General features: G+C 27.6%; 1 protein-coding gene across 2 annotated transcripts in view; it reads right to left on the bottom strand.

Annotated features, from left to right (window-relative positions):
• LOC105359166 (uncharacterized) overlaps positions 1-13,283 on the bottom strand; it is a 52,214-nt gene that overhangs the window by 21,192 nt on the left and 17,739 nt on the right. For both annotated transcript variants that reach the window (XM_011495671.1, XM_011495670.1), the window contains exon 2: positions 6,482-6,605. In XM_011495671.1, coding sequence (XP_011493973.1) covers positions 6,482-6,605 — 124 coding nt within the window. The remainder of the gene's footprint in view (positions 1-6,481; positions 6,606-13,283) is intronic.

Genomic DNA, 13,283 nt, shown 5'->3' with positions numbered 1-13,283 from the left:
TTACAATCAGATCTTATGTTACAGCAAATCTAAAAGCCTATTATCCTTTGCAAAACTATTACAAAGCATAAGTAAATTTAATTTTAGTAATTGCAATTTATTACAATTGAATAGAAATTAATTTAGCCGATCCACTAAACTCATTAACAGTGGCTCTTTTCATAAAAAAGAAATTGAAAAAGAAATTATAATCTAAATAGGTGGTCTAATAGGCGTAGCTTCAACGATAAATACATTTCATTACATTTACATAACTCTTTACTATATCTGAGCCTTAAATCGCATGATGATATGAAAATTTCTCTCTCCCACTCTTCTTAGATCTCAGGAAGACGTTTATTCTCATGTAACGCCATCCGTTAGCGAACCGTTCCAAGTTGCATATCCGTGGAGCTCGAGCGTGACACACCAACTGCAAACTTCGAAGGCGGAAATTTCTTTAGTGAGATTTCGCTCGCGCCCGCAAAATTTCTCTACGGTAATTAAATATTGTTCGGCGCGACTTATTTCTCTTCATGTAACACTCACTAGCAATATTATCAATGGAAATACGTTTGTAAAACAAGCCAATTGTCTACGATAATCATGCTCAATGTATAGTACTATATAAAAAAGTACCTGGGCAATTACATCGGTATTATTTCTTTTTCTATGAAACTATACAAGTTTTGCTATTTAACATCACAACAGGAATTTGCGAATATCGAGTGCAATCTCCTCTGTTCAAACTTTCAGATATAATATTACTTCTCGGGCATAAGTTTTTTAGATTTACAATTTCTTCGCCTATGTTTCTCTTAAATCGATGATTCTCCGTCATATAATTTAATAATAAATAATAATAAATACGTACGTTAATAATAAATACGTATGTCATTACTTCAGTCGATTAATGTCTTTAATGTAACGAGATTAATTATTAACGAATTCATTATAAGTATATTAAAAATTAAAATTTTATGTATACGCGGTGTGCAGAAATTAGAACGGATCGTTTCATAATTAAACGAATCGGCTTGTTCAGCTGATATATTTTCCTCCAAGCTATTAAGCACTTTTCATTCTAATATTTATTAGTATGAGAAAGTGCAATTCCTTTATTATATTCTTGAAAATAATATAAATAAATTGTCGATCATTTTAATTGTTTTTTTTTTTTTTTTTTTAATAATGATCATATTTTAATCCAATGTTTGATTATTTTTTTAATCAATAGCTACATATATATATATATATATATATATATATATATAAATAATATACAAATAATTTTTATTTTGTAGACCAACATAATGGCATTTAATCGTATGTTATATAAATGTAATTACATTGTAGAAAACTAAATAATGAATTGTTTGAAGCTTTTGTTAACATCAATTTTAAATGTATGAAATTACACAAAAGCTTTATATTTTTCAAACTATGAATTTATCCGGCTATTCTAAACTTACTCAAAGTGCTATGTGACATTTTAGGCAATTCTGAAATAATTTTTAAACTTTATATTTTAAATGGCAGTTTTTCTATAATTCCTTAAGCCTTTCTAATTTGCTTCTAACAATTTATGTACATTATTAATTGTTTCGTAATCCGTAGAGTTTATTTTTTAAAGCTTATTATCTTAATGCAATAATGTAACAATGAGAATAAAAAGAAGTACGGATTTAGGTTTAATTATGATAATTAACGGTGATTTATATAATTTATATGACATTAAATTTAAGCATATTATATCAATTTTATTACTTATATATTAAATAATATTATAAAAATTTATAAAAATGTATTTTGAAATTGTAATCGAGTACAAATGATATTTTTATCAAATAATTTTTTTTTTGTTAGATTTCCATGGAAATATACAATATCATACTATGTATATCCAAAATAAAAAAAAAAACTTTTATTAAATACTGGCTTATACAATCGATTATATAGATCTTAAAATAAACTAATGAGAAATAGTTATGACGAGATCAATCAATTAAAAGCATTTTATAAATTTTCTGTTTCATTATCATTGATTTCTCAATTTCCACTGATATCAAAATTACTGACACGATAATGTTGGTAATGTTTTGCGAAAAATATAAACAATTATATATTTATACAAAATTTTATAATATATATATAGTAATATTATATTTATAGAACAAGTGACTATATTGTATTAAACAATCAATGATCTCATGTAAAACCATATCTTTTTTAATTGATTTTAACATTAAAGTTTGAATCAGAATGAATTTTACATATTAGTTTTTATAGAATAATAAAATAAAAATCTTGTAATAGAGGAAACAAAATTAATTTTATAAATTAAAGATTTTACGAGATAAATTGATATTAATAGACTGTTGAGCTTTCAGTTTGCACATTTTTTTAGAACAACAAAGATGAATTGTAAATCTCTTATAAGTTAATAGTTTATTTATAGAAATCAACAATTTTAATATTATTATATACTGATTCAATTCTTTAAAATTACAAATCCTACTAAAACAACCAAATATTCACAAATATTAATTTTCTCTATAAAATAAAACTAGCATATTAATTTTAACTTTTAATAAATCAACATTTAGTTTAAGAATATTAGCAATAACAATTTTTAAACTATTTTTATATTGGTATTTATCAGGGGATTTTATTTGTAAATATTATATAATTCGCATAATGATGCTAAATTTATAAAAAAGGATAAATTTAGAAATAAATAAAGATGCAAATAATTTTAACAATTATTAAGTTTAATAAAATATATTTTATTTACTATTTTATAAGTAAAACTATATAAATTAATTATTTCGAACAAAATATTGATTGATAAAATTAGTTATTGTAATAATTCTGTGTGATATTGAACTAAATGAAAAATTCTATATATTATTCTATATTTTTAATGTTGAGATAAAGTTAATAAAATGTAAAAATTACAAAAGATAATTCATTGCAATATTTTGCAATAAAACAATCATTTTCATTCCTTGGTAAATTAGAATTTTGCCGGATTTATTTGATTTATTACTTTTATTTTTTTATTAGAAAACATTAATTAATTTAATAAAAATGATGTTAAAGGTCAATTTATATATAAGATCTAAAGTATCATTATTTAAAAAATATAATTACTGGAAAATGTTTAGTTTCATCTAGTTTTTATAATCAATTTAATTTTATTATATTAATAAATGTACAGCTGATTATATTAAAATAAATCCATTTCAAATTTGCAAAGTTAAACTTGGAAATGTTGAGCAAACATCATATACTGTTGAAATTAATGAATATTTTTCATAAGGAAGTAATTAAAGGAAAAATATAATTTTCATTTAATATCGTTATCGTTAATGTGTTATCGCCTTATTATTCTTCTGCATCGACTTGTAAATTACAGTGAAATATATGAAAGTAACCCTCAACGCCGTGACTTTCAAAAAATACGAAAGCAAATGCAAGTGCTATAAATAAAAGAAAGAAAAAGAAATAAAAGGTGTAAAATAAAAACTTCTTATAAAAGACAATAACCAGTAATTGCGTTCCATAATTTGATGCTGACCCGGTTAAGATACTACGTTCGGGGAATTTAATTTAATTCTCTGCGATTTGAAAGACGTCAACGTTTTAAGTGCAACTTCTCGTTCTTTTATATACTCTTCGCCTGTAAATTACGTACGCGTATGTTGGGACTTTCACTTGCACAGGTCTGAGAAAAGAAAAATTTAAAGGAAATATACGCGCGCACCGTATTCATTAACGTGTGTCATTGCGCACGACACAATTTCGCGAAACTTACCGATTGTTATCGCTTCATTAATAGCATAGCTCATTTTGCTTTCATTTACGAGTGAAAGCATTTAAATTAGTATTGTTTGCACATCAGATAATTTATAAATAGCGGATGGTTTTTCAAAACATTTAACACAATTACAACGTCTGTAAGGACGTCCCGCGTAACATTACATCCATTTTGTTCTTGTAGCTTAAATCACTTCATTGGAGAAATTTTTTAATATCAATTTTTATTGAAGTTGCAACATATTAATAGATTTTTTATGCTGTATTTTGATATAATACAGTAATGTATTAATAAGTGAGAAGCCAAATTTTGTACATACTTGCGAAGAAAAAAGTAATAGTTGTATTATATATATATATATATATATATATTTCGTAAGAATTAAACAAAAAGCAAAAAATAGGCACATTTTATTCTTGAATACTTAGGCTTTTATAAGCTATAGATTTAATAGTAACAAAGTAAATATAATTAAATGAAATAGTAATCGAATAGTTTAACGTTGCATTCTGGCATCTTGAGTGCAATATATATATATATATATTTTTGTGTAGAAAGTTTCGTGTTTATATATACAGAGAGTAAGAGAAATGAAGAGGAAAGGAGAAGCTGAGACTCACATGGTACAGCAGACCCTCATCTCTCGCTAATGAGAGGTGAGTGCATTAAATATTTATGATTTTTTCTTCCTCGTCACCTGCCGCGCGATAAAAATGACGAAGTCGCTGAGCTTCGCGAAGTACTATCAAAGACATTTTAAACTATGTACACACAAGCAAATTTTTAAATCTGCTTCTAAAAATTATGGAATATTTTTATTTTTTAAATTTTAGTCACAGACTTCGTGGCGTTTGCAACAAAACGAGACATTACGTTTTTTATTATTGACATGTTTTTGTCAATGCCAATCTTATATTTTAATACGTACTTAGAACTGACACTTTACGGGAAAAGTACAATAAAATTTAATTGCTTGTTTTACTTTTTAAATACAACTTATATTTTTCACTTTTCTTCTAATTTAGAGTTAATGATCCATTTTATCCTCAATATATTTATTCTAAGATTACTCCATTATTAAACTTGTAATTTTAATGAAAATTCATTTTACTTTCAATTTATTATTATATATATATATTGATTCAGTTTCTAGAAAAAGACAAATTTAACTAATCAATTGCGACTGACTGGATCGAAATAAATTTCCTTATTAAAAAATTATTAAATTACACTATTTAATTTAGTTTCTATAGAATAGAAGGTAAATACTTACATGCTGGATTTCATTAAACAAATAAAATATTGTTGTTAGTTATAGATTTAAAAGAATTTAAAAATTCAAAGCCGATTAATTGTATTTCTGAATAACAGCAATAAATTTAATGGTCTTAAGCTTTTTAAGAAAATAACTTCATGTTATGATTAACGAAATCTATTTTTTATTAAACTTTTCAAATAGATTAGAACGTTTTTTAGTTTATTAATAGTAAGAATAAAAATGTTATTAGTATTTTGTTAATTTAATTGATATTTATAATAATATTATAATATTATTTCAGGCTTTGAATTCTCGTAGATTGAACAATGGACAATAAAGTCAATTATTTATACAAAAAAATATTTTCTTAAACCTACATGAAAATTTTTTTATCCATATAATTTTCCATCGTTTTATCCATATAAATTTTCGACAATTTTTCTAGTTTAAATTAACACATTTCTTCAATTTGTTATGATCTCTTTCGAGTAATTTATAAACGTTCCAGATTTTCCATAAAATTGTTTACATTGATATAACAGCGTTAATGCGCCATCAATTCTGAATGTACTTATTTTCATTCAAATATAATCAATGTAAAACAATATGTAATAATCAATTATTATTCTTTTCCAGATTATTACAGATTCCAAAAGAAGAAACATTACACCATTGCATTCAAGGTTGCACGCACATTGCGCAAATGAAGATACTCGCGCGCTAAATCACGGCTATTATTTATGGAAAACGTCAGTGTTGCCACGCAATTCGTCCAAAGCTTTGCATGTGAGAGGGGCAGCACTGACGTCGGCAAACCGTACATGTGAATGCCTCACGCGTGTCTATGCTGCCTGGCTTTTCTTGACTTTTCTTTCTTCATCCGGAGAAAACTGTTCGGTGTGTTTCTCCATGGAGCGTCGCTTATCTTTGGACATCCCCCAACGCTTATGTTCTGGATATATTTATTATTAACGTGCACGTCGCCCCAGCCAATGAGATACATTCTAACGCAACGTATCTCTGATTGATAAAACTGATAATCATAATTAAGATGAAAAATAGTAACAATATTAATAGATGCATAAGTGTATAATACTATGGAAATTGACGTATACTAGAATCGTTCATATACTTGAATGGAGCAGCAACGTTACGTTTGAATAAAGTAAGATTTCTCGTATTTCGCAATTTCCTAGCAATGTCTACCTTCAATTACCATCGGTTAATAATACACTCAATACATTTTTAATGCATTTAATATTGTGAATTTTAACAATATGTTAATTTATGATTTATTTACTTCTTTTGTGACTGCAATAGTTTTCAATATAATATATTCTTAGCTTCGCTTATAAATATTTCAAGCACGCACATTCGATATTTCACGAATTAAGCGAGTTCGGTTATAAAAGTAAAGACTTTACCTGTAGGTGGTCGATCCTTTGGATAACATATCCTGAAGAGTCCTTGCGTTCTCGTGTAATAATAATACTTCGTGTTCATCTGATCTATTATATGATTCTGATCGGCGTGTTTTATTGTAAATTGCTGTAATTAAATATAAATACGCTATTAGTTATTGTTAAAATGTTGATTGTATCCTAAAATTTTTAATGAAAATTTTTTTAGGTTTACACGTGTTATAAATTAAGAGTAACAAAAAAAAAAAAAAAAAAAAATAAAGAAAATAGAATTGCTAGTGTGATTGCTAGTTTATCAAAATGTCACTTAGTCAGCATAAATTATAATTGATATAAATAATTGATCATAATGTTTGTGATGACGGATAAAGTGGGACGCGCGTTCCAGATGCTCCAGACAAATCATCACTGAACGTCAAATTAGCTTAATAGATGTATGCATACTACACGTAAGAGACCTTTCTTGTCAATTTTCTCTTATTTTGACTATCTCGAAGCGAAAATCTAATCATTCCATTGTTCTCTCGACTTGCGTTAAATACGCTGCCATAGCCTTAGATAAATCAGACGCTCCAAATACATTGTTAATAACTGCTGTATATATAGGAAAAAGAAGCCACTAAGTTCATTACTAGGAATACGCTAAGAAACTTTTCTTTTAATCATTAATTTATACACATAAAACTTTGTTGTACAATATTGTCAAATAATTTTTCACACGATTTCTTAAATTACTTTATAATATAAACGTTTGTAGTAGATAATCTAATGCAACGAAAAATTCTTTGAAATATATTTCCTTCATATAATGAACATCTTAAAATTTAATTTGTATTTATATTTATAGAAAAAAGGCTCTTTATTTATGTTCGTTTGTATGAATTTAAGTAAATTGATGTTTCATTTTACGAATTATCAAAAAATCTTTACAGTTTTTATAATATGAATCTTCCAATATAAAAAACGGATATGTCATCTGAATATTAGACTTTCTTGTTTAGAGTAAATTTGAAATGTATTTTGCAGCTTCGTTCATCATTATTAATTCTTGGATTACGAATATATAAAGCGACCATCTACTTACATAGCGCATTACTTTAACTTTCTTAAAATCAATTTCAATCTTTCAAATAGTAGTCGATCGAGAGCTTATAATTAATTTTCTAAAATTATGTTAGTTTAAATGTAACAACTATTAGGCAATATTAACTAAATTTTATTATAAATTTTACGACATATTCCATAGTTCCGTACGTTTCTAAGACGATAGCGCTGTTAGCGCATCTCCAAGGTGACGAAGAAAATGATGTATTGAACAGGAAACGACAGATCTCCTTATTAAATATCGTGGCGATTAAAGTTTTAAACTACATTATACCGACAATGCTAGCGCTTAAAAAGGAAACCGAAGACATTGAAGCATGACTCAGAAAGAATTAATGCTCCTACGCTGTCAAGAAAATATATCTTCAATACAGAACAACTCGGTGTTGGGAAAGCATCTCGAACGATTTGCGAAATCAATTCGATCCGACAGTTACATGCCGAACCGATTCTACTTTTCTTCCTACCTTTTCCACGATGCTTCTTATAAACTTCCTCCTTCTCTTATTCATTGCTTTATAGCTTGGAGGAAATGAGAACGTGGAATGAGATGGTTCGTATAATAAGTGAAGAACAGATGGTGTTAGCTTGCAGGAATGTGGTTTTATAAGAATGTTATTAAATTTTCCCGACGCGAAAAAAAGACCATAAGAAATTTATTGATAAGGAAGTCAATAAAACAGACGAAATATCGTGTGTAAATAATAGGCGTTTAATACTATGTTTAATTACATTTTTTTTTTTTGTTAATCCGATAAAATGTAGTAATTCATCATTAGCAATTTATATTATTTTTGATTATATAAGTTGTAAATTTTCATATGGTTAATAATGCTTAATATATCCGAACCGAAGAAAGCAATGATTGATAAATTTTGTTCTTTTTTTTTTTTATTAAATTATAATTAGTAATAAAAATGTTTGTGTGATTTATTTTAAGTTTTTAAACGTTTTTAGAATTTGTTTTTTTTTTATTTATTTATTTATTTTTTTTTTTATCTAAGATTTGAATAACAATAATTATTTATAAAGTATTGTTTAAAGCAGTGATTAATTATTCTTAAATAACTAGTCGAATTATATCGTAGTCTATAAGATATTTATTATAATATTACACAAACATATTAATTATTAAATAGGGATTATATATTTGGCATGACTCGAATAATCCTTGAAATAACTTCTATATTCGAAATAAATAATACATATAAGTTGTATTTTATTATACATACAAGTCAAACACCGAATCACATTAGAGATTCACGTATACGATAAGCGAGCTTTTTTTTTTTTTTAATTCAGTAATATCTTTTACTATATTATCCGATATCGGGTGAATCGAAAATAAATATTAAATTAGATGAAAGATACTCGATACTTAATATGAGCGAGAAATAGAAAACTCGAGAATAGATTTATATTATAAATATACGAATGCGAATAAGTGAAATAAATTAAAAAAAAAAAAAAAAAAAAAAAAAAAAAAAAAAAAAAAAAAGATAAACTAAACTAAATAGAATTAAACTAAATATGTAAATATTCGTGATTGATATATCATCGGTAGTCAATGATCTTACGCTTTCTTACCGATCGCAATACGAAGTCGCGCTAATGCCTATTTACCACTGTTCTAGCAGTGTCCTATGCGCTGTTTGCTACATACGTGCAATCCGAGTATAATGAGGCGCCGTCGTATCATACGTGTGCGCCTAGTTATCTGTGAGCACCCATACCATCAATGAAACGAGGATTATCGATGGAAAAAAAAGACGATTCGAGATTGAACTTGAAATGTATTTTCGTTTCAATTCAAACGTGATTTTTCATTTACACTCGTTGAAACTAAAGTTACGCAGGATACACATTCAATCTGACCCTATAGGGTAGATTTTTACATAAGCTTTAACTTTAATGTATATAGGAATAAGAAAATTTCACAGAATTACCATTTTCACTACAATTCCAAGTGCTATTTTATCGTAAATTATTTTGTCACTCGTTCAACTTAATACAGTTAAATGAGGGTAACTTGGAATATTTTTAGTGGACTCTGTAAAATTTAAGATTAAGCGTGGAACTTTCATTAAAGTTCTTAAGTTTTATCGCTCATTCCGAATAGTGTCAAAATGTCGTGTAAAATTCTCGGTATATTTCTGCAATTTTTTGTGCGTCATAATTATTTTATACTTTAAATGAATTGTGGTTTCTTTTCTATAATAATGTTAGTCATTGTATTTTATCGTAAAGGAAGATTTTCAGCATAATATGGTATTTTTAGCTCAGCTCACTTAAAATCTATAAGTTCAATAATTCAAACTAAGTCCATCATTAATATAGTAATAGAGTACTATATATATATATATATATTTCAAGTAATTCATCTTCCAAACTATAATCTTCTCTTCGATTCTTCATATTTCTTTACAATATAACTTATATTGTTGAAGTAATATCAATGCCAATGTTCTTTACATAGACGCATTTTGATAATTATTGTAATAAATTATACGTAAACAATTATGAATAAGGTACTTTGATAAAATACTTTGTTAAAATATAGCGTAGCTAATTTATTTATAGTTATTATATTTTAATTGCAATGAATAAATTTTCTGTTTCTGTTTGTTTTATATTTATATTCTAATATAAGTATTTAGATAAACATAAGTACTCTAAATTAAATGAATTAAATTGAATAAATATTGAAAATACAATAATTATTTCAGTTATATGCGTATGGGGTAAATAATAAACGAGAATTTATAAAAAAAAATGTTGAATTGAATTTCGAAAAGTTGATATAAGAGTATAAATAATTTGCAAGTATCAATGTTTATAATACTAGAGTATATATAATATAATACTATTTATAATACTATAATACAAGTGAGCATAATAAAGCAATAATAAGTGTACATGAAGCGATCCGCATCACTTTCGAAATCAATTCTATCGCTCAACTGTGCATACAGTGTAGGCGATATAAAAAGGCCTTGAGAAATTGAAAAAAAAGGAAAAGCATCCAGTGGTTGCGATTATAATTGCAGCAACGTGTTGCTCGAAAAGGGAGAAGAGACCTCATTTACGTCGGTCTTTGAGAAAAGTTTTCCGTCGCCGCACGTCACACACTTTCTGCCCTAGAAAACTTGCCGGCTTGTCTTGGCTCGGACCGCTACTTTTCTCTATTCTCCTCGCATGATTAGCTGGAATAACCGCATCGACATCGTCCGATATTTTGAACGAAAATCGCGAGAAAGTTTTAAACTCGTTTACTCCAGATAGCCGCTAAGGTAGGGGCGTGCTTACTCGTCCCTTGCCAATACTTTGTTTTCATCTTTTATCTTGGTTAATAATAAAGTTGGGTCTATAAATGGAAGGATTTTATTATTATTCACATCGAGGAAATAATGGAGATAGTAATCACACAAATGTGAATCATTATTTTAATTGTGTGATTGACTTTTTACAAGGATTTTGTTCTATCATTATTGTATAAATATTGCGTTTTTGTATGTGAGTATTCGATAAGGCTGAATTGTATTTTCTTAAATTATTTCTTAAATTTCAAGTTCTTTCTTTATAAATAAATTCCCGTCTAATCTATTAAATCATTAGATTCACTTAAATAATTCAATATAAGCTTTTCAAATATCGATTACAACATTTTGAATATAATTTATGTATTGTATTAATGAAGTTGCACATTCAATCCTTATTGTTAGCAATTTAGATTATTTAAAATTTTTTAAATATTTATTAAAGTTTAATAACAGTTTTACAATGCGTTTAATAATAATTTTTTATAAAATGAACGAAAAATATTTATAAAATAAATATTTAAACATAAAATTTTACATAATATACATATATTTTTATAACATTTATAAAATTCTATATTTATAAAATATAAAAAATTTGCGTAATGAAGATGAAAAAATTAAGCAAATTATAAACAATATGTTACTTTTATAGTTTATTCTTTCATATTGATAATTAACAAATAACTAATTTTACATAGTTTCAATAGAATATTTATATTTTTCATAAGATCAAAAACTTTGAATAATGTAAGATTGGATCTCGATGTGTGTAAAAAGAAGAATAATACAAAAACATTAAAATACGTATGGGTATTTTATTTTAATTGAATGATTTTGAACAATGTGCAGGTTGACAGTACAGATGATATTTTTCTCAAGGTCGTATTATCTTGCCTGTGAACTCTAACGTGTATTAAAATAGAAATTAAACGAAGGTAAGAAGAAAGTATATTTACTCGTTCGGTGAGACATGGGAATGAAATCTGTACAACAAATGTTTAATTGCTATATTGTTAGTAATAAAGTACCTGCAATCCCATATTCGAAAACTGAAGATCATCGAAAACTTATGCTTTTCCTAAGTTTGAAGCTTTTCGTTTACTCGCCTTTATGCACACCATATTTTCTGTTCATGCTCCAGTTTCAATTATAAATGCAGCAATCGCATTTAATTTTCCAGTAAGATGGGACAAGGAAGTATGTAAAATAATAAAATTTCAATATAGTAAAAAACGTAATTTGCAACATGTTACACCGACAATGATAAGTAGAATTAAAGATGGGTTTAAGCAATGAATTCTATTCTTTTTTACCACATATTATCCTTAAGGATTTATTTATTATTTTTTTTTTTTATAATTCTTTATTTTGCGATTGAATTTCCACGAGTACAAAATGCTGTGCAAACTATCTTAAAAATTGGTGCCATGCGTAACTGTTTTATAATTTCAACTTCTATTCATTTCCATTAGGACGTATCATATTATCTTCGCCTGGATTTCCGTAAAACTTTGTTCGACGACATTATAGGTCGTTAGATAAAACCTTTGTCCTGTCAGACAAACTATTTATTATTAAATCAAATTTTCTATACAAGTCACAAATCTTATTATAATAGCAATAATTTGCGTAATTAGAGAGGCAAATCATTGAGTTCGTTAAATGCCAAATTTTTAATGTTCAATGTCAAATGTTCGTTGTGGAGGATTCGAGATACCAACGGAGGATGCTCTTCCCATACTCGACGGCAGTGGAACATCACGTAGATTGTATTCAACCGGATAAAAATGACGAGCCGCTGGTGAGAGCGGGAACCTCGGGGGTACAGTAGTGGCCGACCTCCCGGGTACGCGACGCACCACATGCGTACCGCTAGTTAAATATAGGATGACTGGGACAATCGCGATGCACACGAAGAGGCAATTTCCAAACGATAGCCGCCAATGAACTCGACAATCTTGGTTGTTCCGCGTTGGCGAGCGTCGTCCTGGAGTCTCGTCATTGCTTTAGCACTCGATCCTTAGACGACCATCGCCGCTCTCTATATTTAGATAGGGCGGCCACACGATTTTTGGTGTATGCGAGTTTCACGATTGATCTTACGGTCCCACCGAGATTCACGTAATAGCGAGAACGCGTTAAGCTAAAGTGGCTCCGTCGATTTACGTACTCGCGACATTCCGAGTTATTTTAATATTTCACGGTGTCGTTTAGGGAACCACAGCACGCCGCTTCTCACAAAAAATATCGTCCGCCTTCTTTAGCGAATTATTATTATGTGCAGGATTAATGGCGTGTAGTAGCCCACTTTATGAGCTTGGAAATTTATTTATAGGCCGACGGCTTTATGGTTTTTAACAAATTTTCTTTTAATTAGAGCG

The sequence above is a fragment of the Ceratosolen solmsi genome, unplaced genomic scaffold, assembly GCF_000503995.2.
Source record: "Ceratosolen solmsi marchali unplaced genomic scaffold, CerSol_1.0 scaffold11, whole genome shotgun sequence".
Classification (NCBI taxonomy): domain Eukaryota; kingdom Metazoa; phylum Arthropoda; class Insecta; order Hymenoptera; family Agaonidae; genus Ceratosolen; species Ceratosolen solmsi.
Note: the sequence above shows the minus strand (reverse complement) of the source record. Positions and strands in the feature narration are given on the sequence as shown.